We start from the raw sequence: 24479 nt of genomic DNA on the forward strand, positions 1-24479 counted from the left end.
TTACAAAACACAAAATAGTTACAGTGATGTGAGGTACAGTATAGAGAATACAGTCAATAATATTGTAGTAACTATTAATAGTGCCAAGTGGGTACTAGACTAATTGAGGAGACCGCTTTGTAAATTATATAAATGTCTAACCATTATGTGGTACTCTCGAAACTAATATTAATATTGTCAACTCATTGAAATTTAAAAAAAAACTTTAAATAAATGGAAAAAATAAGTAGTCAATAAACACTGTCATTACTTGCCATTTCCAGCGTACAATGTGTTAGTAATACTCCTTCAGCGCAAAGTTGTATTAAAAGGCTTAACTATCAGTCTGAAGATAGCACCTGGGTGGGGCATGCCACCCCAAGGGAAAAGACTAAAGAAACACTTTTGTCTTTATTTAAATTAATTTTTAAGCCTGTATAAACAAGTTTTAAGTTTCCATGTAAGTATGTTTTAATTGTTTTAATAGTATTTTGAAATATTCTTTTGAGTGAAATCTTAATCATAACCTTGTCTAAAAATCTAGAAGAATTGAGCAGTAGGACCAAGAACTATAATAAAAGTTTGTCCTTCAGAAATACACAGGAAAGATGAGTGTTTTACAAACACATAAGGCAATTTCTTTTCCAAAACCTCACCCTAACTCACTAAATCGGCCCAACTGATTACAATACTGGAGAGCCTACACAAACATCTTTCTATACTCTCTCAACTTTTAAAGAGAGAAAATTAAAACATCACTCACACACAATTGGAAATCAGCACCTTTTGCAAAGAGTCTCAGGATGAGCTTCCAGCCAGAGGTCCCACTTGCATAGAGCAGCCCCAGAATGCCGCTGGCCAGCTCCAAGCCAGAGGTTACTTGAGAGAAAGCTGGAAGGTAACTGCAAATGTCTGAGGTTTACAACTTTTATTTCCTATTCCAGCAGCTTTTCTTTCACATCCTCTTTCAAAAGTCCAAAGCAGGAAATCATGAGTGCCTCACATTTGTCTCAGTTTACCATGCACCCAGAAATGTGGTCACTGTCAACAATACAAGAAAGAAAAGCCAAAATGTTTATCCCATGAGGTTTCTATCTTCCTGGGGGAAAAAAGAAAACAACAGGTACAGGCAGTCACAGGACTGGAAAAGAGTGCTCTCATATACTGCTACTGGGCAAAGGCAAAGTAATAAAATGTCTCTGGAGACCATTGGGCAGTGAGGTGTTCAAAACCTTTAAAAGCTCCTTTGACCTGGTAGTGTATTTCTTCTTAAAAGATAATCAACAATGAAGGATTTTGTTCAGAATTGTCTATCACACAGTTCACTGTTTACAACAGTGAAAACTCAGAAACGGCCTCCACATCCAAAAATGGGAAATCTCCAGGAACTATGAGGCAGACTTTAAAAATAAGTAGACAAATATTTAACGTGAAAAAACAGTCACATTATATTTAATCAAAACATGTTATAAAACACCATGCATACTATAACGTCATGGATACTTTTAAAGCATATTTACATGTGTGCAAAGAGGAGAGAAAGAAAAATATATAGTAATTTTAACATATCTCTAAATGTAGCATTATACAATTTTTTTCTTATATTTCTCTATTTTATGTAGTGTATATGGAGTACTGGATAAACATTTTTTAAAAAATATAATGGTTCAAACTACAAAAAAGGATAACTATAATAATAGCTACTATCTATTTAGCAGCTAAAACATGGGAGGTACTGTTCTAAAAATAAATGCAAACTGTACAATACTCCTTTAAAATTAAAGCTTTCATAATCACATCCTATTTTCCACAGCTAATTAAGATGTGAATGCATTAAAATGACATAACGTAATCATGATGTTCATTTCCTCTTTTCCTTTAAAAAGTCTTAGGAGAGTTTAAAATGGTGGTAAACAAGAAAGCACATATACCAAAAATGGACAGTCTATCACAAACAATTCACTCTGAACTGCTGGGGGAAAAAAGCACATTGACAATAACCGTAAAACAAAAGCTAATCTAGAATTCAAGTTACCAGTTTTAAGTTTTGTTTCAAAAGCTTTCTTGTCAGTCTCAGAATTCTATGAAAATGAAATGTGTAAAACCTAGAATGCATTTCAAAAGTGCCATAGTCCTTTCTTCCTCACCCCCTTTCTACGTATTTTTCTTCAAAATCACTGGGAATTGTTGCACTGTGGTCCAAGTGCAAGGCTGTCTTTTATGGAAAAGGCCTGTCCCTTCTTACCATGGATTAGAACAAGCCTGGAAGTCCAAGTTGGGTCCGTACCACACAAGTTTCTTTTTCAAGGTAACTTTCTAAAAATCAGAGTGACATAAACAATTTGAGATTTTTGATATGCTGGGTTTTTTTATTTGTATTATCTCTAATGTAATTAGGAGTTTTCAGTGTGACTTATAACTGACCCTGAAAGAATGCTAACAAAATTCGCCTCTATTTTAAGTTTAATGGAAGAAATACTTCACAAATAGCACAAAATAAGTCCTAATTTCTTTTCCACTTTAAAAAAATGTTTGCTATCAACTACAAATTAAAGCTCATCAACCAATTAAAAATATTTACTGAAGGCCTACTATGTGCCAAGCACTGTTCTAGATGCTTGAGATACGTTAATGAACTCGAAAACATCTTCAAAATAAATTCTTAATTATAAAAAAAGTCACTACATTAAATTTCAACAGCCACCTCTGGAAAACCAATGATGAGTGTTAAAATCTTTTAACACTTTAAAACACTATCTTAAAAACTTTTACACTGACGTTGTCAGGTCATAATCTGTGCAAACTAAATTTCAAATTTACTATAATAAAGCCTCAGTTTGATGAGGATAATAAAATCCCACAACAAAGGTTATAAAAAGCAAAAAGTGCTACAAGCAACGCATATTATCACAGCCGATAAAAATGACAAAACCCAACCGGCAGAAGAAAAAGCCCTTCTGAAACAATGTCTCCCCCACTTAAACAGCCCCATGGTCTTTGAAATCGCCACTAAGCATTTTCAATTATCTGTACATGATTTGCTCACAGATATCAACTACTACCAAAAATAAAATATCCAAGAGTTTACAACCATTCATAAAACAGTACTTTCATCTATAGAACTTCCTACGTGTCTAATTTCAATTAACAGGTAAATTGTCGTTATAATTTTCCTAAGAAACCCACACTAAGATACTATCCTTCTGAAACAGAAAACCTTTATGGGACCATTTTATATAACAGGTTCTGTCAGAGATGCTTACATATACTGTTATCTAGGAGCTTAGTATAAACCTCATGTCTCAGATAACAAAGGCTATGAGTAGTAAAGTAGGCAGAAAAGGCAAGAATTACACCGACCACAGCCACATCAGCCTATAATTTCCAAGCATTACAAGAAACCACACATATTAACGTAAAAAAAAAATATATGAAAATGGGAGCATTGTCACTGAAAGACTTTACTTGGGATAGTGACAAAACCTTAAGTAACAAACGACACAACACAATGTGCTCCCCAAATCATAGGTTAGTGTGTCTCTAACCTAAACATCAAATGTTGCAGGTAAAAACCACCTAATACTAGCCCAAGAAATTTAAAAACACACAGGAGTCAGGCTGGGAAGATTTGGAAACCATTTTCTCTCTGCTTGGCTGTGTCTTATCACCTTCTGAGGATCCTGACCCAGAGCTGGATGCGGGTCCTCGGAGAACCCCTAAAAGCAGAGTTAAAGCCAAGAAATCACATCGCATCCGTGACCAACGGCTGCCAAATATGTGTACCACTTGTACCACATTTTCTTATTACAAAGAGAGCGAAGTTTAATGCTCCATAGAGTGGCTTATCCCTTCCCTGGAAGCGACCCGCGAACCAGGTCTCTGGGCTGGTTCTCGCCGCTGCCCTGGGCTGACCGCCTTGCGCCCACGCTGGCCCCTCGAGCCCCTGCCAACGCCCGCGTCCCTACCGAATCTTTATGAACCCCTGCTCCGCGACCCCCGCGTACCGACCCGCTTACCTCCAGACGCAGGGAGGCCCCACAGCCTCGCAGGAACTCGCGGATGTTGCTCAGGCACTCACTCTCGCTCCGGGGCTCTGGGTAGACCTGCAACATAGAGCACAGGCACTGAGCGAGGGCGGGGAGGCCGCGGACGCGCCACCAAGCGAACCCGCAGCAGCCCCAGCGGGAGGCCCCAGCGGGCGAATCCGGGCAGGCGAACCCAGCGGTCCAGAGCGCCCCCGACCGTCCCCGGCGCTCGTCGGCTCCGCCGCCGCTGTTCCTCCTCACCTTTTCCTTCCTCCAGGCTGCACCAATCTCAGGCCCCTTCCCTCACTAGGAAGTGGACCAGCGCCGGAAGTGGCGTAATCCGACCGCGCCCCGGACAGCCCCCCGCGCGACCTTTTCCGGTCCTCGGCCTCACCGGGCTAGACGCGGCCCACCTGGACGCGCAACCTCCTCCTCCTCCTCGCTGCGCCTCATCTTCATCCGCTGACGCGGCCCACCTGGCGCGACCCACGCTCAGCCTCCTGCTTCTGGCACCTGGTCCTCATCCTCAAATGCGGCTCAAGTGGCCCCACGTGCCTTCCTCCTCCCCGCAGCTGGTCCTTATCCTCGGACACGGCCCACTTGGCCCAGCCCACGCGCGCCCTCCTCTTCCAGGCACCTGATACCCCACCTCGGACGCTGCAGCTGCAGACGCGCCTGCCGCGCCTGGAGCAGCCCAGGTGAGCTGACTCCTTGGTTTGAGCAACACCGTAGAGGCTGGAGAGCATCCAGTGTTTCTTCAGTTTTTCTCTACCCCTGCTCAGGGGAGAGTGGAGCTATACCATTCAAACACGATGATGTAAAATAATTAGCAACATGAGTTTTTCATGTTGGGATTAAAGTGCAATGTTTTCTTTTCCCAAATACAGACCATGTGGTTCATGAATGATCAACCAAAATAGTCAGTGAATAAGTCATCTGGAGAGAAATTGTGGTGAATGACCCTCAACCGTAGGTGAAGAACAGCAAGGATAGCCCTGCAGACTGCTTGGTGTTTGGTCCAAGGTAGAACTGTGAGGGCCACGGGCCACACGTGTAAGGAGTTACTGATAGCCTCTCAAGGCAAGAAACATAAAGGAAACCAGGAACAGTACCAATTATATAGAACAATCAAGGGAAAAGCCTCGACGGACATCAGAAGAGCTTTCTGTTGTGTTATTCGAACTGTACATGAAGATTTTACCTTTTACATTAAAGTATCCAGAATTCTAGCATTTTGAGGATATTCAAGGCTTTTTTGTCGTGTCCTCTAGGGGGAAATCAAGGCGTACCATTAGGTCTCTCAGGAATACTGTGGCTTCATTTCAAAGGACTCGGGTTTTTTACAACTACAAAAACTACAAATCAAAACCAGGGTGTTCAGAAGTATGAAGAGGGAGGAAATGACTTTTCTTACAGCTGAAAAATTCTTCGAAGAAAGTGCCAACATATTTCCCTAAAAATTAAACAGATAAGTTCTGGTTTGGAGGGGTTTTTGTTTGTTTGTTTTGTAACCTAGAGTGGAACAGCAAAACCAAAGCTGCCTCCTAGTCTATTTTGCACCTCTCTCCCTAAAAGAATTTTGAAAAGCTTTTTACCAAAAATGTAGTTAACATCTAAGTCTTCATCATTTTCAATAGTTGCAAAGTATTATTTTCTGACATCCTGATGACATTTTAAAACTAAACTGTTAAACAATCTTTTTAAAAAATATATGCAATAGACTACAATATAGTACACATTCTCCATCTGAAGCTCTTCCTTTAAAGATCAGAAATTTCACATTGTTTTTCTTTAGCTCATTTCCATTCTACTTTCCCCACGAAATTGTATTCTAAATATATATTTGCACTTAAAAACTAATCACTATTTTGCAAGAAATCCATATAAATACAGTTAATCCTCATTCACTGATTCTATATTTGCAAATTTGCCTACTCAATAGAATGTATGTGTAACCCCAAAATCAGTACTTATGACACTTACTCATTTATGGACATGTGCACAGCAGTAAATATTTGAACAGTCTAATGCCCAGGTTCCCAGCTGAACTTGAACAAGACCATGCTCTGCCATCTTATTTTAGCTCATAATGTAAACAAATGCCCTTTGGCAGTCTACTGGTGCCACATTTTTTGACATTTTTGTCCTTTTTGTTGGTGATTCCACTGTTTTAAATGGCCCCCAAACGTAGTGCTAAAGCACTGTCTAGCATTCCTAAGTGCAAGAAGTCTGTAATGTGTCTTAAAGAGAAAATATGTGTGTTAGATGAGCTTCATTGAGGCTTGAGTTATAGTGCTGTTGGCCATGTATTCAATGTTAATGAATCAACTTTGTGGTATATCCAAAAAAAAAAAAAAAGGAAGGAGATTCGCACTCTGTACATGAGGTCACTCCAGAAAGTGCTAAAGAAACATCTATAGTGCATGATGCAGCCATGGAAAAGATGGAAAGGCAGCTAAATTTGTGGATTCATGAGATGACAACTGATAAAAAGAGAGTAGTGGACAACATTATTGTGAGGCTGAAAGCCAAAGAAATTTATGGTCATGTTACCCAGGGTCAAGAAAATGTTAAACCTTTCTCAGCTAGTGCAGGCTGGTATGCACATTTCAAAAGGTGATACCACATGAAAAATGTTAAGCTTACAGGCAAGACAGGTTCTACAGGTCGAAAGGCTGCAGAAGAATTTTAAAAATACCTGATAAGCATTATACATGAAGAGGGTTATATGGAAGAGCAGGTTTTCAATGCTGATGAGACTGGCTTGTTTTACAAGAATGTTGGCAAATGAACCTATGTGATGCAAATGGCCACCAAAGCTCCTGCCTTTAAGTCATTTGAAGACCATGCAACCTTGCTATTATGTGTCAATGCCAAGGGCAACTTTAAGTGCAAACCCCTAATGGTACACAGAGCACAAAACTCACAAACACTTAGAAGGAAAAACCTAAATCATATGCCAGTCCATTAGAGGTGGAACAAAAAAGTATGGATAGCATCCAAAATATTCTGGGATTGATTCCACAACTGCTTCATCCCAGAATTGAACACTACCTCCATGGCAAAAACCTTGCCTTCAGTGTTTTATTTTTGGATAATGCCCCAGTTCATTGCCACGAAGAACTTGAAAATGCCCACTCCAACATAGAAGCTCTTTCTCTTCATGCCCCCAAACACTGCATGTCTCATCCAGCCCCTCAAACAGGGCATAATGAAAGCTTTCAAGGCACACTACTCCAGGGAGCTTTATAGTAATGCTTTCAAGGCTCTTAATGCCAACAAGGAAACCACCATGATGGACTGCTGGAAGTCAGTCACTACTCACAATGTTGTTGATTATATTGGCACAACATGCAACAGCATCAAGCAGGCTATTATCAATAACTGTTGGGGAAACGTTTGGCAGGCTGCATGAAAATTTTTGAAGACTTTGAAGGTGTTACAGAAAATATAAAGAACAATGTCAAAAACATAATGTATATTGCACAGCAAGTAAGTAGAAAAGGTTTCAACGACATGAAGGAAGGAGGTGTGGAGGAAATTTTGACAGAAACGGCACTAGAACCCACCAACAAATACCTGGAGGAGACGGCAAAACATTGCATTGGAGTCAGCGATGACAAGGACAGTGATAAAAGTCAGCCTAAGACTCCAAGAACTCCCTCTCACAGCAGCCAAAATATTAGAATGGAATTCTGCCTTAGAAAAAAATTTCAATAACATGGAAGAGTGTGACCTTAATCTTGAAAGCAGCCTCACATTAAGCACCTAACCTCCCCTGCATGCATCCCTTATGCTGAGATACTCAAAGATTTCAGGCGAAAAACCAAGCAGACAAAGCTGAAGAAATTTTTTAAGCCAGTTTGGGAGAAAAAGTTGCTGATACCATCATCATGGCATGAAAACCAAACTCCCGAGGTAGAACTGCCAGATCTCATATGCCACCCTCATTGATGTCTTCCTTTTCTGCCAAATAAGTTATCTCACTCTCTTGGTTTTTATGGAACAAGCCAAGGTCAAGAGGTTTAACCACACTAGCTGCACTGTCCCATCACACACCCTACAGTTCCCATCACTAGTATGCTTTTAGTGTTTTCATAAAATATTAAATCTTTAATCTTTGCTTAATGTGTTTTTCAGGGCTTGCTTTCTTGCATTACTGCACTATAGAGTATGTAGGATGTATTGACGTGTATATGTGAGCTCTGTATATATGTACTATATTACTAAGCAAAATAGTTAAACTAGGACAATCACATTACAGAAGACTACATAATGCTATAATTGAAATAGTGTTTTACTTTACTATAAAGAAATACTGCATGTAATTATTTGTAAGATATGTATGTTAAATAAGCTGTGTTTAAACAGAAATACACCTAAAACAAGATTTGTTATTTGGATGATGAAACATGACCAAACCTTCAAAGGAAACTAACCCTGTACTTCCTCAGGAACACTAGTGCAGTAGTTACTAATTCAGTGTTTGCCATAACTTTGTGGAATGTAACTACCACAAATAATGAGAATCTACTCAAGATTAAGCCATAAAAACCAAATTTTTATAGTTTTTCTTCTAAATTGAGTTAACACGACTACTATTAGTGCACAATGGAAACAGTTTATGAAAATTATTAAATATAAAATATTATTTGGAATTGTATATCTTAATGAGATGTACTTTTTTAAAATTAATTTTTCCATGCTAGAAATTGATATGATCCAGTATCGATTCTATTCCTATCTCAGGTTTTTAATGCCAACAGTGAGAAACTTCGTTTATAAAAATAAGTACAAGTGTCTCCTGCTTTTCGAAAGTTTGCTTTGTGCCACTCGCTCTTACAAAAGACCTACCTTAGTTCTATTTTTGCTATCCAAAAGAAATTCCCAAGAGGATTTTTGCTTTTACAAAAAAGGCAAAAATAGCATTCAGCATTTGTTCTGCAGCAAGCTATCCTAGAGGCAGCTCACACCCCAAGGAGCAAGAGTGGCAATACCAAGCTCTTTCCACGGAACTATACTCAGCATCTCAGCATCAAGCTGACACAGCCTTGAAATGTGTCTGTGAACATCTGTGCTTTATCTTGATGTATTGTGTGCATCCATTAGCAAGATGTGTCCTAATCTAATTGCTTCTTCACTTTACACCATTTCAGCTTCCGATAAGGTTTCACGGGAATGCTCTACTTTCGGATAGCAGAGGAAACCTGTATGTGAAAATGGAAGAAGTTTTATGATATAATTGATTCTTTGAAACCTTCTGAGTTACATAGCCAAAGTCCAGATATAATCTATCATAAATAAATTTTTTTTTAATCATCAGTTAACAGCTCAATTAGGATCTTCTGCAATTCTGTGAAAGCTAAAAAGAAACCCCTGAACTGCAAAGTTCCAGTCATGGATATTTCTAATTGTCCCTTTGTTACAAGGCCTGGAGATTGTTTTCCATCTTGCAGCAGTGTACCTCAGGAAGACAACAAATGGATGAATAGTCTACCCTTTCATATGCAGTAAGAGAACAGCCTTTGTACAAGGGAAGGTGGGACAGCTGAACCAGCATGATGTCTTGCTTGATCACAGGAAGGTATTTAAAAGTCCCCCTTCTTATTTTGCTAAAGAAGCCACGTGAATGGTAAGAGAGTACCTGAAAAAGTGTCCAACATCATTAGTCATCAGGATAATGCAAATTAGAACCACAGATAACACTATACACCCACCAGAATCGATAAGATGGAAAAGGCTAACAATATCAAGTGTTGGCAAAGATGGAAAGCAACTGGAACACCCACATATGACTGTTGGAAGTATGAAATGGTACACCTGGAAAACTGACCGTTTCTTGCAAAGCTAAATATGCCTAAGGCGCAGCAATTCCACTCCTAGGTATTTACCCAAGAGATGAAAACACATGTCCACAAAAAAAGGCCTTTACAAATATGTTCATAGCTTTATAATCACTAAAGGCAAGCTCTCCTCAGTGCACTCTCCAAAGTATTTAGAAAACAACTTTGGCCTCAAATAACCAACAACTGCCCAATTTGTTTTCCAGAAATCCTGTCCTAAGTTCTCCATATGAACAAACACGAGGCTTTTCCATCAAGATTTCTATAATAAGGCAGAGGCAATTCCAAAATCACTGTAATTTTCTTTTAAAATATGGCTTTTGTACTTAATATTTGATAAAGGGTGTGCCTGATGTTCTGAGACTTTGCCCAAACTAAATCATGAAGCAATGTTAAAGTCAGACATCAGAGACCTACACAGTTGTCCAGTTTCTGCCTTCTCAACATTTCACCACCCACTCCACGCCAGGAACAACCAGCTCCACCCTCAGTCCATGCAAAGTGCCAACTAAGGCAACTGCCTTCTCTTCAATTCTGAAGTGTTGAGAGAGAGAATGCATGAGAAAAGAGAATCGGCAGTTCTAGCAAGGCAAATAATTAAACAAGTTCAGTGTTACCATGATAATTAAGATCAAGAGTAGAGAAAACTTATAACAGCTTATAATATCTAGGAAACACTTAACTCTCCAGGATCCTAGTTCTCAGAGATTCTGGTTGAGTAAGTCTGAAATACAGCCCAGAAGTCTGGGTGTGTGTTTCGTGTTTGTGTGTAAATGAAATCCCCCAGCTGACTGATTTTCAGCCAGGTTTGGAACCACTAATGTGATATAACTCAGTGTTTCTCAAATGTACACACACATCAGAACCACCCAGAGTAACAGATTACTAAGCCCCGCCACAGAGTTTAATCAGTAGGTCTGGGGTGGAACCCAAGAATTTGGATTTATGACAAGGTCCCAGCAGATGCTGATGATACCAGGCCCATATTTAGAGAACTAGTGGTATATGTAGACTGAGCTATTCATCAAGAAATGTTTGTTTTTACCCTATAGGGAAAACCAATTCTCAATTACAGAACAAGTTCTCCTCAGATCTCTGCCATCAACAGCCTCATCACGCCAGCTACAAAGAATCACTTCCTCTGAACATCTGTGGTTCTGTCTGCAGCTGGACCTACTGGTGCATACCTTATCTCTTCCCCCAACCCCCATCCCATTAGACATAAGCTCTGAGTGCAGAGGCCCACAGTATCTCCCATTAAAAAGTTAGCAAATATGACTAAATGCCCTACTCATTTAGGTCATTGAATCCACTGATCAAAAAGAAGTGAGAGAACTGTAGTTTAGAAAAGGTCATAACATCCAAGGCAATTCTGTTCTTTTACAAATTAGTATATGGGGACTCGGGAGGCATGGCCTGCCCAAAATTATGTAGCCTACATACTTCACCAACATGCTCTGTGCTCCAGGAGGCTGACTTGTGAGGACTGCAGCAACCAGGGTCTCCTGCACATTGGCTTCCAGTGGGATTCAGCCAATTGATGGCCCTAGTAGGAACCAAGCCAGCAGCCACCCCACTGAGCAGCTGCCTGACATAGCCACGGCAATGTGCTGGAGCTGCTCACTAGAGCTATGTACTTCCCACCCTAACTGTTCAGTAACATCATGTTGGGAGGGTGGAAATGGCCACGATGGAAGTGTTTACACCACAGAAATCGGCAAACACTACAAATCAGGGCTCCTCACCACAGCCTGTTGTTAAGCTTTCACCAACATATCACTGGCTGTATTCGCTAACTGAAGACCACAGCTCCCATCAGGAGCCTTATACAGCTGCAGCTCTCTCTGGCTTCAGGAACCTGCTTCTCCCTCTTTTCCCTTCAGGCCTAGGGGAAGCAGTAGCTTCCCAGGATGCTTCCACATCATTATTGGGTTGTCTTAATCCCTGCCCACACTTTATAAATAGCCACTTCATTAAACTTTAGCCAACCACCACTGTTTAGCGTACTGTTTTCTGCTGTGGCCCAAACCTAGTAAGCTTCCTGGTAGTACTGTTAAAACTAGAACATAGTGTCATAGCAAAAGATGGGAACCAATTTAGAAAAAGGAATAAATCAATTATAGTACTTCCACAAAACAGAACATCACACATCAATCGCACAGCCTTTTAAAAAGGTAGTTGTATATACTGATATGTTAAAATCTCAGTATAATAAGAGAAGAAAAGGAACGTAGGGAACAACAGTATGCAGAACATGCTACCTTTTTTGTGAAAAGAAAAGGCAACAAGAAAATGTGCATAGGTGTTTAGAAATGCTTGAAATATCCCTGGAAGCACGTGCCAGATACTTTTAACCAGGATTGCTTGCCTCCAGTGAGAGGAAATGGGGCCTAGAAGATAGCGAAAGGAAACTTGCTTTTCACTCTACTTTTTTGTGCCCTTTCAATTTTGTACCACATGCAAATATTATTAAATATATTTTTTAAAAGAATGCTCCAATCTAGTGTTCTCTTCAGGCCCAGGTACTTTTGCAATTACAAAACAGTCCTTAGCAAGTACAGCTATCATTGTTGTGGTCCTTCTAGGGCAAATCTCCACTATTCCATGCCAAGATGCAACACTATGTTTAAAATCCTAAGTTCACCTTCTAAAAGTCTAAATGGCACTTATTGGTTCATCTAATTTTCAGTTACCTGGAAGCCATTGCTTTATTCTAATTAGATTGCAGGAATCTCCTGGTCAAGGTTCATGCTCTTCCACAGCACTCCGAGCTGGGCGGCTCGGATTTGGAGGAAGCTCCAAATCCATTGGAAAATAGATGAAGCACCCAGCAGAAATTTCAAGGATTTCGTTGTTAAATATCCACCTCACCCCCCACCCCAAATCCATAGCCTGGGATTACAAGTAGTTTACTAAAAGAAATTTAAAACTTTAAAATACATATACATACATACATATAGATATATATACATAGAGAGAAAGCGTTTGTGTGTGTATATATCTCTTTTTTTTTTCTTTCTTTTTATCTTTTGCTTTCCTTCTTCAGTATATCCCAAAGACCAAGTCCTGTATAGATGCTGTAATCATCTGGAGAAAAATAAAATGTTTTCCTTTAGTATGGAACTAGCCGAACTATAAAGGGCAATAAGAAATGTGAATGTACAAATTCTCCAGTTCCCAAACTAAATTCAGATATCTAAGACATGTGAAAGATCAAGGAGAGGACCAGCGAGCCTGTATGGCTTAAATTAACTCATGTGTCCCCTGAGGCTTGGTTCCCACAAACTCCAAAAGCACATTTTTTTAAGTCCTTCAGAAATGGTGGCAACCATTCCAAATTCATGCCAATGCCAAAAATGGATTTTTTAAAATGTGATCATAAAACATTCGACAGACAACCTAGAATAAACTTCTCGACTGACGTTGTATTTTGTTCCCAAATAGTGTTAGATCAAAACAGGCAGGTGTGTATTAGTCAAGGGAGAGCAGTCTTGAAAACAGCACATGTCCTAATTGTGATCTGGATGCTAGGGAAGCAGAGGTGCATGAGATGGGCTGTTAATATCGCATGACATTCCTTAAGCAGATGCTATTTCTTATGCCTTTATAGGATCTTCATAAAAACTAAAGAATAAAATTTCGTAAGACAACTCAAATTGGGCCTTGTGGTCAGAGATTTTTCTTACTTGAAGTTTTCACCTGTTTATATGGAATAATAATCTTTTTTCACTCATTCTCATGCTTCTGACCTAATCAAAACAGCCCATAAATTATGGCATACCATTTTGTAAATCTGAGCCACTACCAATTTTCTTCTTAAGCTCTCATTTCTATGTTATTTCTGATCCTTTGACATCCATTTCCTCACCTGCTGAACACATGCAGAATGGTTGGTGGTATCTGTTGTCCATCAGTGGAAAAGCCGATGAGAAGGCTTGTGGTCTGATGGAAAGGTGCTAAATAAATCTAAAGAGGAAACTTGCTGTGTATCCATATAATATCAGTGTGGCAACTAGGGCAGAGAAATTTCTAGGAGGGGAAGAGCAGCTGAAGTCTATTTATTCTAGGTTATCTGATGAAGGTTTTATGCTCACATTTCAAAAAATCCATGGGATGCTGGTGGCGGATCTCACAATCTGATGATCCTACCTATGACCAAGACACCTCAGGTTAGAATGTCAACTCCTGGCCTATAGCCACTGAGAGTATGCCATGTTTAAATGTGTGTTCTCAGATATCTCAGAGGGTATTACACCTGCCCTGCTATTATTCCTCATTTGTTTTAGCTTATCCATTTGTCCTTGCTTCTGAACCCCCCCCTCTCCATGCCCTTCCCAAACACAATGAAACTAAAGGGTCACAGGGGGAGCTACAGAGCAGAGCACTGCCTTGTGCACGACCCTCCCCCATAAAGAATGTTTTATTTTTAAACTGTCTGAGAAGCTGAGTTTGAGGCAAGTTAAAGCCTCAGAGCCAGAAGACTGGACATCGACCACCTAGGAAAAAATTCTATTTTAATCCACATGATAGTGTGTGGGAGGTTTGAAGGTATGCAAAGAGGGCTGGCTGGCTGATTTTGGAGAGAGACTTGGAAGCAAAAGGGAGTCTTCATCAGAGGAAGACATCTGAATAAGGGAATAGAAAACAGCTGAGGACATTCCCTGGCAAGCACGCCTCTATAAATAGCAGCTGAGACCCTCCCTAGAGGGAAAGGCAAGGGAAAGGAGGGGGCCATGCTTAGACTACTCAGCTGTAAAAGCCTCTTGCATGAAAGAACTCGGTGGCCAATTGAGACTTTCATATTAACTCTGAGTAATAAGAAGATGATAAAAATATCGTTATCTCTAAAAACTCTTAAGTATCAGCACAGTATGAGCTGAAATAAACAGGGTCATAGCTATGCATAAGATGTGAAAGCGATCTGTATTGGGGAAATGTTTACAAAAATCACTTAGAAAATATTTGCAAAACACAGATCCAATCAAGAACTTGTATCAAAAACATAGAAAGAACTAAAACTCAATAAGAAAACAGACAACCCAATTTGAAAATGGGCAAAAGACCTGAGCAGACACCTCACCGAAGATATAGAGATGGCAATTAAGCCCATGAAAAGATGCTCCACATCATATGTCATTAGGGAAATGCAAATTAAAACAATGAGATACCACAACACACCCTTAGAATGACACCAATCCAACACTGACACCACCAAATGCTGGTGAGGATGTGGAGCAACAGAAACTCATTCATTGTTGGTGGGAATGCAAAACGGTATGGCCACAGTTTAGCTATTCCTTACAAAATGAAACATTCTCGTCGTAAGGTCCACGAGACATGTTCCTTGGGTAAATTTGCTTTCCCTGAACAAGTTGAAAACATGTCCATGCAAAAACCTGCACACAAATGTTATTCATGATTGACAACACCTGGAAGTAATTGAGATGTCTTTCCATAGGTTAATAGATAAACTGTGGTACATCCAGACAATAGATCATTCCATGCTAAAAATGAGCTATTAAGCCACAAAAAATACATGGAGGAAGCTTACAAGCATATTACTAAATGAAAGAAACCAATCTGAAAATGCCACATAGCGCATGATGCCAACTACATGACATGCTGGAAAAGACAAAACTATGGCGACAGTAAGAAGATCAGTGGTTGCCAGGGGCTGGAGGGGAATACGGGATGAACAGGAAGAGCACTGAGGCTTTTTAGGGCAGTGGAATGATCTAGTATGATACTGTGATAGTGAATATGTCCTTTTAAATTTGTCCAAACCCAGAGAATGTACAAGACAATGTAAACTATGGACTTTAGTTAATATATCAGTATCGATTCATCAATTGTTAACAAGTGTACCACAATAATGCAAAATATTAATAATGCGGTAAAGTGAGGGGGCATGGAGAAGGGGTATAAGAATTCTCTGTATTTTCTGCTCAATTTTTCTAGAAACCTAAAACTGCTCTAAAAAATAAAGTCTATTAACATTTTTAAAAAGTCAAAGCACTCATGATGTCTGGGCAGGTCCTGCACACTCTGATTCCTTATTCCTTCTATGACATCATCAGCCAACTCCTCCTCCCCCAACTCACACTGGCCTCTGCTGGCCCCAGATCTGCTAGGTAGGCTCCTACCTCAGGACCTTTGCACAGGCGCTCCCTCTGCCTGAAATCTTCTTCTCTCAGATAGTCACTTCATGCCTAGCCATTTGTTCATACCCATCAAGTCTTTGTTCAAAAGTTACTTCTCTGTAATGCCTACCCTAACTACCAGATGTAAAATTGCAATGTCGCCCTAACTACTGTTACTTCCCATCCCGCACACCTTCCTGTTTCTCTCCATAGGACCTATCACTGTGCAACATACCATGCGATCTGCTTGTGTACTATGTTTACTCCCTATACTTGGAAATATATGCTCCATACACAGAGTATTTGGTCTGTTTGGATGAGTGCTAGATCTCACACCTGGCATATGTAAGCACTTAATATTCATTCAGTAAATTAATGAATTAAAGACCTGTGCCTATGACACGAAGTACCACGAATTACTTGATTATAGCTACCAAAAATGAAGTTGAGTGATGCTGACACAGCACCTAGAACCAAAAAGTAATACAACTGGTCTAATATGAGAACTGAATATTTGAGACAGGAACCAACCTTGAAAAAAAAACTTGGAAATATAATCATTATAGGCAAAATGAAAAATGCTCTTGGGTTTTATCGCAAAACCATAGTCTTTCTGTCGCGACAGATGCACCCTGTTACCGCCCGCTCTGCCCAAGGCCAGCTCCCCAGCTGTTTCCCAGCTCTCTCTAGGACTGCCCGTCCGCTTTCAGTATCCAGAGCTCCATTTTCTCTTTGTGTGTATCAGGGCATCGATTTAGCTGGGTGCTGCCGAGAGCCAGCACTCTGGTTTCAGCTCTCATCTCTCTATCACTAAGAAAAATCGCTGGCTCCAAATTGGTTTCCCCCTAACCAGCTGGCCTGCTCCCTCAGACCTCTGCAGGCTCTTCTTGGCTGACACTTTATGCAGCTGTCTACGAAACCTGCATGTTTAATAAGGTTGCCTTATATTAGTTTCCTAAGTTTCACAAAGGGGCTAAAACAAGTTAATGAAGACCTCATGTGATTCTGACATTTGAGAGATGAGAGACAAGACTCGGGAGAGCAGGGAGTCAATAAGGGCAACTGCTCAAACTGCACTTGTTTTTGTTACTGCGTGTGTCATTGTCTCATGATAGCCTGAGGGAGAGAGTACAATTCTCAGCAACTTCCTCCTGTCCTCCAGTCCCTTTCTGGTATTCAGATCGAGCAAATTCCATTGATGGGTCCTCAAGTTCACTGGTTCTATCTTTTCATCTTCACTCACTTTTGACCCTATCCAGTGAGTTTTCAGTTATTCTATTTTTCAATTCCATAACTTTCACCTGTTTCTTTTTTATAAGTCCTATTTCTTTGATTAGATGTCTTTTTTTATTTTCATTCGTTTTGAAAGAATTCGTAACTGCTGCTTTTTGAAGCCTTTTTTACGATGGCTGCTTGAAAACCCTTGTCAGGTGATTTTGACATTCACTGGAAGGAAAAATGGTCCCTAAAGGTCACCTCGGCAATGAAATCTAGAAAAGGAATCATCTAGAAAAGAAAGGGAGCTTCCTGTGACATGACCAGGTATGGGGTGAAGAAGGTTGTCAAAAATTGTTATTGTTTTCTCCACGTTCAATAACAAAATAAATTCTTAATTGGCTACTGAATTGAAAAGCATAAATTGGAATGAGATCAAGGCATGTGTCCTCGGTATTGGTGAAAGTCCAATGTGAGCCCCACTGATTTCGCCAGACCTTCAGAAAACAAGGGGTCCCCAGTTTAAGGGCCACAGACCATCCACCCCTGAGAAGCAGTGTTAGAATGCATTCCAGCTCAGCTGAACTCCATAGCTAAGCTGCCTGGTTGTTCTGATCCGGCATTCCAGATGCTTCCCAGAGGTGACTCCCTAATCCTACACCTCAACGACATGGCTGAGTTCTTTTTCTCTTAAAAGCCTTGTGTTAAAAAGAAACCCTTACCTAGAAGTATCTCCATACCTTTTGGTAGCTATCGTCTTATTTAGCCACAGTCCTCCCAACCCTCTTTGAAGGATCTCTCCTTAAGTGCCTCCATTTAATTTCATCAAATCTCATACAAACCTCCTGAGTTTAGTCTTACTAGAGATTGTTCTTCTGTTTTATACAAGAGTTTTCTAAATGCACAGAAACAGGAGAGGAAATCCCTTTTTTCTAACAAATTCCAAGTGCCCCTTCCAATCCAAGAGGTTTCTTTCAACTTCTCCATGTTTCGATGCTCCACAAGCCCACAGGGAAGCAGCATGGGCTCTGTTTTGTCTTGAACTAAAAAGCACTACAGACATAGCTCGTCATACCTCGTTTTATTGCATTTTGCTATATTGAGCTTCAGATATTGAAATTTTTACAAATTGAAGGTTTGTGGCAACCCTGCATCAAGCAAGTATATCGGCACCAAAAGAGTTATAACTCACTAAAGGCTCTAGTGATGGGTCGCATTTTTTATCAATAAAGTATTCATAACGTTATTGCACACTTAACAGACTATAGCATAATGTAAACATAATTTTTATATGCACTGGGAAACCAAAATATTCAGGTGACTCACTTTACTGCGATAGTTGCTTGATTTTGGTGACCTGGAACTGAACCTGCAACATCTCTAAGGTACGCTTGTAGTTAGGAAACGTATGACGGGTAACCCAGGTAAGTAAGCAGCCAGTGCTCACCTGTGGAATAGCCCCCAGCTGATCACACCTTGGTCTCCTGTGTTCTTAAAGGGCCATGCATGCAATCTGGCTGGTGCAAGTTAGAGAACTGTTGGGCTCATGAGCTCAGTGGGGTGTCAGTGGTTCTCAGATGTGGTCCCCTGGGCCAGCGGCATCAGTATTACCTGAGAACTTGTTAGAAATTTAGATTCTCAACCTCCACCCAGACCTACTGAGTCAGAAACTCTGGAGGAGAATCTGGCAGTCTATTTTTATAAGTCATCAGGTGACTCTGATGTGCATCCAAATGTAAGACCCCCATAACCACCTAAAACTAAAGGTACAAAACAATGGAAAACCCAACTTTACTTGAAAATAACTTAAAATGCATATACTAATTCTGATGTCAGTAATATCTCTAACACTTATATATGATGGACAAAAACGAATGCTGGGCAGCTATGACACCTCCAACTATGAGAGAAGGAAAACCACACCAACCCAGAAATCTTCAGTCTCTAAGGTCCTCAATGAGTGTGTGTGTCACATTTCCTTCCCTAAAAAGCCCTTCCCTCAAAATCTTCTTCGAATGACACTCTCGCCACCATCCTCTCAAAGTAAAAGGATTAAGAAGAAAAAAATTACTGGCGGGCTTACTTCTCCCACACATGGAGACGGAACTGAATAGTGCATGTTTTATTGCTTTGAATTTGAAAAATAATACCCAAACCTAACCAGTGCTTACATTTACTGTGGTTATTTAGGAACAATATTCTCAATAAATACCACTTGATTTTTATCTCTATTTATTATGATATGGAACAAATTGTGTGCATTTTCTAAATGAGAAGAAAAGCAAATCCCAGGAGACACATATACATTCATAAAATTATAATACAAATGGTCCTCGACCCTGAACTTTCTAAAAATTATATATTAACGCCTTACCCACATCAGATATGGAGTTTCAAAAGTCAGCTACAAAATAGAGGCAGCAGAGAGGTTAGTTTTCAGCAGTGTCGCCAGCTTTACCTCAAAAGCCATTCACTGTAAAATGAATCAAAGGAGGGAGATTAAACCCTTGACGTTAGTACATTTAAGATAAGATGGAAATCTCAGAAGTGCTCAGGTTAACAACTGTTTAGCCTCAACACAACACTCGTTGGACATAAACAAACATGTTAAAAAATGTAGGAAATGAAAAGAAAAAATGAACTAGATATATTCCCCTGAAGCTACAGTCTCCCTTGTCAAGGAGAAAACTGCTAAAGGTTAACTTCCTCTTAACAAAATTTTCAAAAGTTGAGAAGCATAATGCTTGGTTCCCTTCAAAATCACTATAAATTAATACACCTCCATCCACATCCAATGAGCTCATGATGGGCTCCCAGCCACCCAACCACTCTTGTTGAATCAACCCACTTTCTCACACTCCACACTCTATCTCCAACATTTACTACTCCCCTCAATCCTTTGTGCCCAAAGCTCTCCCAGTTTTAACAAACCTCCCTCCATTAGCCCCTCTCAGTCTTGAACCTACCCTCACCCAGGACCCCATCCTCATTACTTCACACGGGCTAAGGTCACTAATGAATAGACTAGAGAGACCACTCAGCCAGGCTTGCCCAGGGCAGTCCAGTGCATGCTTGTTGTCCCAGAACAATTAATAATAGTGCCCTCTCTCCCTCCAAGCATGCTGCCAAAGCTTTTTGGTTTTTTTGAAGAGTAAGCTCATGGCTATCCTTTTCCACTGGCTTCCAGTCACCAGGCTCTCTTGTGACTTAACCACCCGTCAGCCACCTTTCTTAGCTTTCTGGGGGCTCGTCATCAGACAGCCTGGCCATCAATTCCCAAGTTCCCCCAAAGCCTTCTTGTATTCTCCCTCCATAATTTCCCCATAAGAAATCTTACCACTCCACTCCAGTTCACATCTCTATAGTGACTCCCAAACTTATATTCCAGCCCAGGTGTCCTCTCTGAGCTCCAGTTCACACTCACGGTCAGTACTGAATTCATTCACAATCTTGTACCAATCCTAGGTCCCAAATGCCAAGTATAAATCAAGTTCCTCTGCTACACACTGAACTTTTAGAAATCTGTTCCTTGCTCTCAGAATACTTATATCCATGTGTAAAACAATAAGTTCATAATTTCTTCAATGGGATTCTCCCCCACTACACGGTATACAAATCTATTTTTCCTAATCATTATATCCCTATGTCTTAACACAATTCCTAAACCATAGTATGTACCCAATAAAGATTTGATGAGAAAATAAACAAATAGATAAATGAGCTCTCTGGCAATAAATCTAAGTACAGTATTTACTACTGTACATTAAAATTCTATACATTTTCTGGATTCATAATTAGGTAGGGGATAACTAGTAAAATGAATTAAAGCTCCATTACATATGACAGAAATTTAATTATACCGAGGATGAATACTGTCATATAACACATAATGAGATATAATTGACATACAATAAATGCTTCTATTTAAGGTGTATAATTTGATAAGTTTTGACATGTGATTACTTGTGAAACCATTACCAGAATCAAGATAATGAACAAAACCATCACCCCAAAGGTCTCTTTGTGCCCCTGAAGTGTGCCTCTGAAGCAAGCACTGATCTACTTTCTGTCACTATAGATTACACTATATCTTCTAGAATGTTAAGTAGAATCATACAGTATGTACTTTTTCTGTCTAGCTTCTTTTACTCTGCACAGTTTTCATCTATTCCCTTTTATTGCTGAGTAGTATTCCACAGATATACCATACTTTGTTTATCCATTTACCAGTTGAAAAACATCTGAATTGTATCATTTGTGGCTACTAAAAACAAAGCTGCTATGAACATTTGCATTCGAGACTTGGTAAGAACACATGGCTTCCGTTTTCTTGGGTAAATACCTGGAAATCAAATAGATAAATCATTTGGTAGACGTATGTTTTAAAGCAATTGTACAACTCCCATCCGCAGTGGGTGGGAGTTCCAGTTCCTCCACGTCCTCACCAGCACTTGTTCTTTTAAATTTTAAATGTTCTAATAAGTATATAGTAGTATCTCATTGCGGTTTTAATTTACATTTCCCTAATGACTAATAATGTTGAGCATATTTTCATGTGTTTTTTATCTGTATATCTTCTTTGGTTAAGTATCTGCTCAAATCATTTGTCCATTTTTTTAAATTGAGCTGTTTGTTTCCTTATTATTGAGTCTTGAGAGTTCCTTATGTATTCTAGGTACAAGTCCTTAATTGTTTAGAATTCATCAGTGCAGCCATCTTGCCTGGAATATTCTTTATGAGGTTTTTTAACTCCAAGATTAAATTCTGTAACTGATACAGGACTATTGAGGTTATTCGTTTCTTTTGGAATGAACTTTGGTAGTCTGTGTCTTTCATGAAACTGTACGCTTTATCTAAATTATAGTATTGGCATGAAAACATTAATATTCCATTATTATCCCTTTAGTATCTGTAGAATCTGTAGTGATTCTTCATATCGGTCATGTTGGCCATTTCTGTATTTTCCTTTTTTTCTGACCAGTCTAACAAGTTTATCAATTTTATTGATTTTCTCAAAGGCCCAACTTTGGGTTTTGTTGATTTTCTCTAGTAATTTTCTGTTTCTTGTTTCACCAATTTCTATTATTCTTTATTATTCTCTTTTATCTATTACTAACTTTAGGTTAAATTTGCCCTTATTTTTCTACCTTAAAGTGGAAGCTCCATGACAGAAACAAAAGAATTATATGAGAATTATGAGTACTCTCTCACTTTCAGAATATTATTTTAACAATTCATAAACAGTATGCTTAAGACATGCACCCAAAAAATATATAATTACTGCTATTTGAAGGGCCCTCCTTGGATTGCTGACATGGCAGTTACTAGGATTCAAAGTAAATGTGCTTTGTTGAAGGTACAATAGTTGAATTCTTAGTCTTCTCCATTTGTCATCTGGTGATAAAGTCTGAAAGACACTCAAGTCCAGTCTCTTGTCACTTAAAAGTGAGGCTTATATGGTACTTTCTAGAAGTTTAACCTTTGCCACAAGTTTTCAAGAATTTGACATTCTATTTATAGAGCTTGTTTTCAAAAGAAACAAAAAGGCATTAACAAATAAGAAAACTATGACCAGAAAATGTCATGTTTCCATGAGAAGAAATCTGTTACTAACACCAGTGTCTTATGAGATTCACTGTACAAACATGGGTCTTGAGCAAAGCAATTTCTTCAGCACCATAGGAAAGATCACAGTGAGGTTACCAGAGAAATAAAGGCCTGGAATAAGATTCCATATATTCTGATGGTCTCTTTCTCCTCCTGGAGAGCCAACAACAGAGGCAATTAGCACCAGTACGATTTCTCTCAAACCCCTAATTTTCCATCAAAATCACAATAACATTCTTCCTTAAACTGAATGACAAAGTCATGATCTTTTGGCATATGTTCAAAGAGCAATAGGCTTCTTCAGAGAATCTGTATTCCTGGCAAAAAGACTTCTGAATAAATTTGCTAACTGCCTTATGAACTTAAACCATTTTAAAGGCAGGAAATATGTGGAAAAACGTCTTCTTGGCATAGGATTTTAGTAGTGAGACACTCAGAATTGAAGGAGAAAGGCCATCCCAGGTCAAGGTATTTACAAATAATCCAAAACTTGACCGTTTTAAAGAAGGCATTGCTAACAAAAATCAGACTGCCAAAGCAGGACTTCATTGCAAGAAACTATGCAAATTCAAAGCAAACTTAAAACTGTGGATTCTCATTTTGGACTAAAGCAATTTAACATAAACTGGAAGAGGCTTAAATTTCTTTTATATACACTTTTTTTAGTTCTGAATTACATACAGCTTCTTTGGAGAAAAGTTAAGCCAATCAGCCCCTTAAAAAAGTAAATAAATGGAGTTTTATTTCTCTTCTTATTTCCTACCAGCCACAGATCTTCCCTGGAATCATGGTGGAGGTAATAGAATTATAGAAGTCTGATATCAATGCCAGCATGGTGGCTCAGTTCATCGACTGGCCCGGCTGCTTTGTAGGTTGGCTAGAAAAGATTAATGTCAAAGGAAAAATGTTTACTTATTCAGATGGAAAGGAAAAAGTGAAACCATTGAGTTGATGGAGCCCCTTAAAGAAGAAATCTCTGAAATCGTGGAAATAGTTGGAAGACTAACAGCCAAGGTAACTATTATGTGTGCATCTTTTGTCCAGTTTAAAGAAGATAACTACCTTTGGCTCTTTGATGCTGTGAAAATTATGAATTAGTTCCCTCAATTTTTTACTTGGGGGTTATGCAATATGATTGAGCTTAATTGCAAACGAGCTAAACCGAAGATGTTTGATGCCCCTGATATTTAGGGAAAGATTCTGTTATTTTTAATATTTAATTTGTTCTTTTTAATTTCACTTACCCAACTTTATTAGATATTCCAATACGCTATTTATGATGGAACTAGTATATTGACAGTTCTCACCTACATCTTCATAAAGAATCACTTCATGGTCAGATCAGATGCAAGAAACAAAGAAGTTGTCTGAGTTCTGTTTTCTGTTTTAATAAAAGTTTAAATGGTAATAAAAAAAATCTGCTCCAAGTGTAATAATAACAAAGTTATGTACAAAATCCCACTTCCGCTCTCCATCCTTGTACCCATTACCTATTGCCACAGTAAAACTGTAACAAACAGCCACGAAACCTCAGTGGCAGGGTAAAGTAAGCATGTTTTTATTTATGAGGCTATGGGTTATTTGGGCAGTCCTTCTGGGCTACCTCATGCAGCAGTGGTCAATTATGGTTCGTGTGGCAGCTCTGATGATCTTGGCTGGGCTCCTTCCAG

The 24479-nt window shown here is 39.3% G+C and overlaps 1 protein-coding gene, 1 long non-coding RNA gene and 1 pseudogene across 4 annotated transcripts in view; 2 read left to right on the forward strand and 1 right to left on the reverse strand.

Moving 5' to 3' along the window:
• Nucleotides 1-24479, reverse strand: part of ARHGEF7 (Rho guanine nucleotide exchange factor 7) — a 129319-nt gene that overhangs the window by 97046 nt on the left and 7794 nt on the right. For 2 of the 3 annotated variants that reach the window (XM_016145274.2, XM_036228801.1), the window contains exon 2: nucleotides 3996-4082. In XM_016145274.2, coding sequence (XP_016000760.2) covers nucleotides 3996-4082 — 87 coding nt within the window. Of the gene's footprint in view, nucleotides 1-3995; nucleotides 4083-4265; nucleotides 4399-24479 lie in introns of those variants that run through there. The other variant, XM_016145277.2, reaches the window with a different exon arrangement.
• LOC107511126 lies at nucleotides 4520-6572 on the forward strand. The gene is made up of 2 exons (XR_001597003.2): nucleotides 4520-4702; nucleotides 4892-6572. It is a non-coding gene; the product is annotated as an uncharacterized LOC107511126 (long non-coding RNA).
• On the forward strand, nucleotides 23597-23948 carry LOC118609375 (annotated as a pseudogene).

The sequence above is a fragment of the Rousettus aegyptiacus genome, unplaced genomic scaffold, assembly GCF_014176215.1.
Source record: "Rousettus aegyptiacus isolate mRouAeg1 unplaced genomic scaffold, mRouAeg1.p scaffold_m13_p_11, whole genome shotgun sequence".
Classification (NCBI taxonomy): domain Eukaryota; kingdom Metazoa; phylum Chordata; class Mammalia; order Chiroptera; family Pteropodidae; genus Rousettus; species Rousettus aegyptiacus.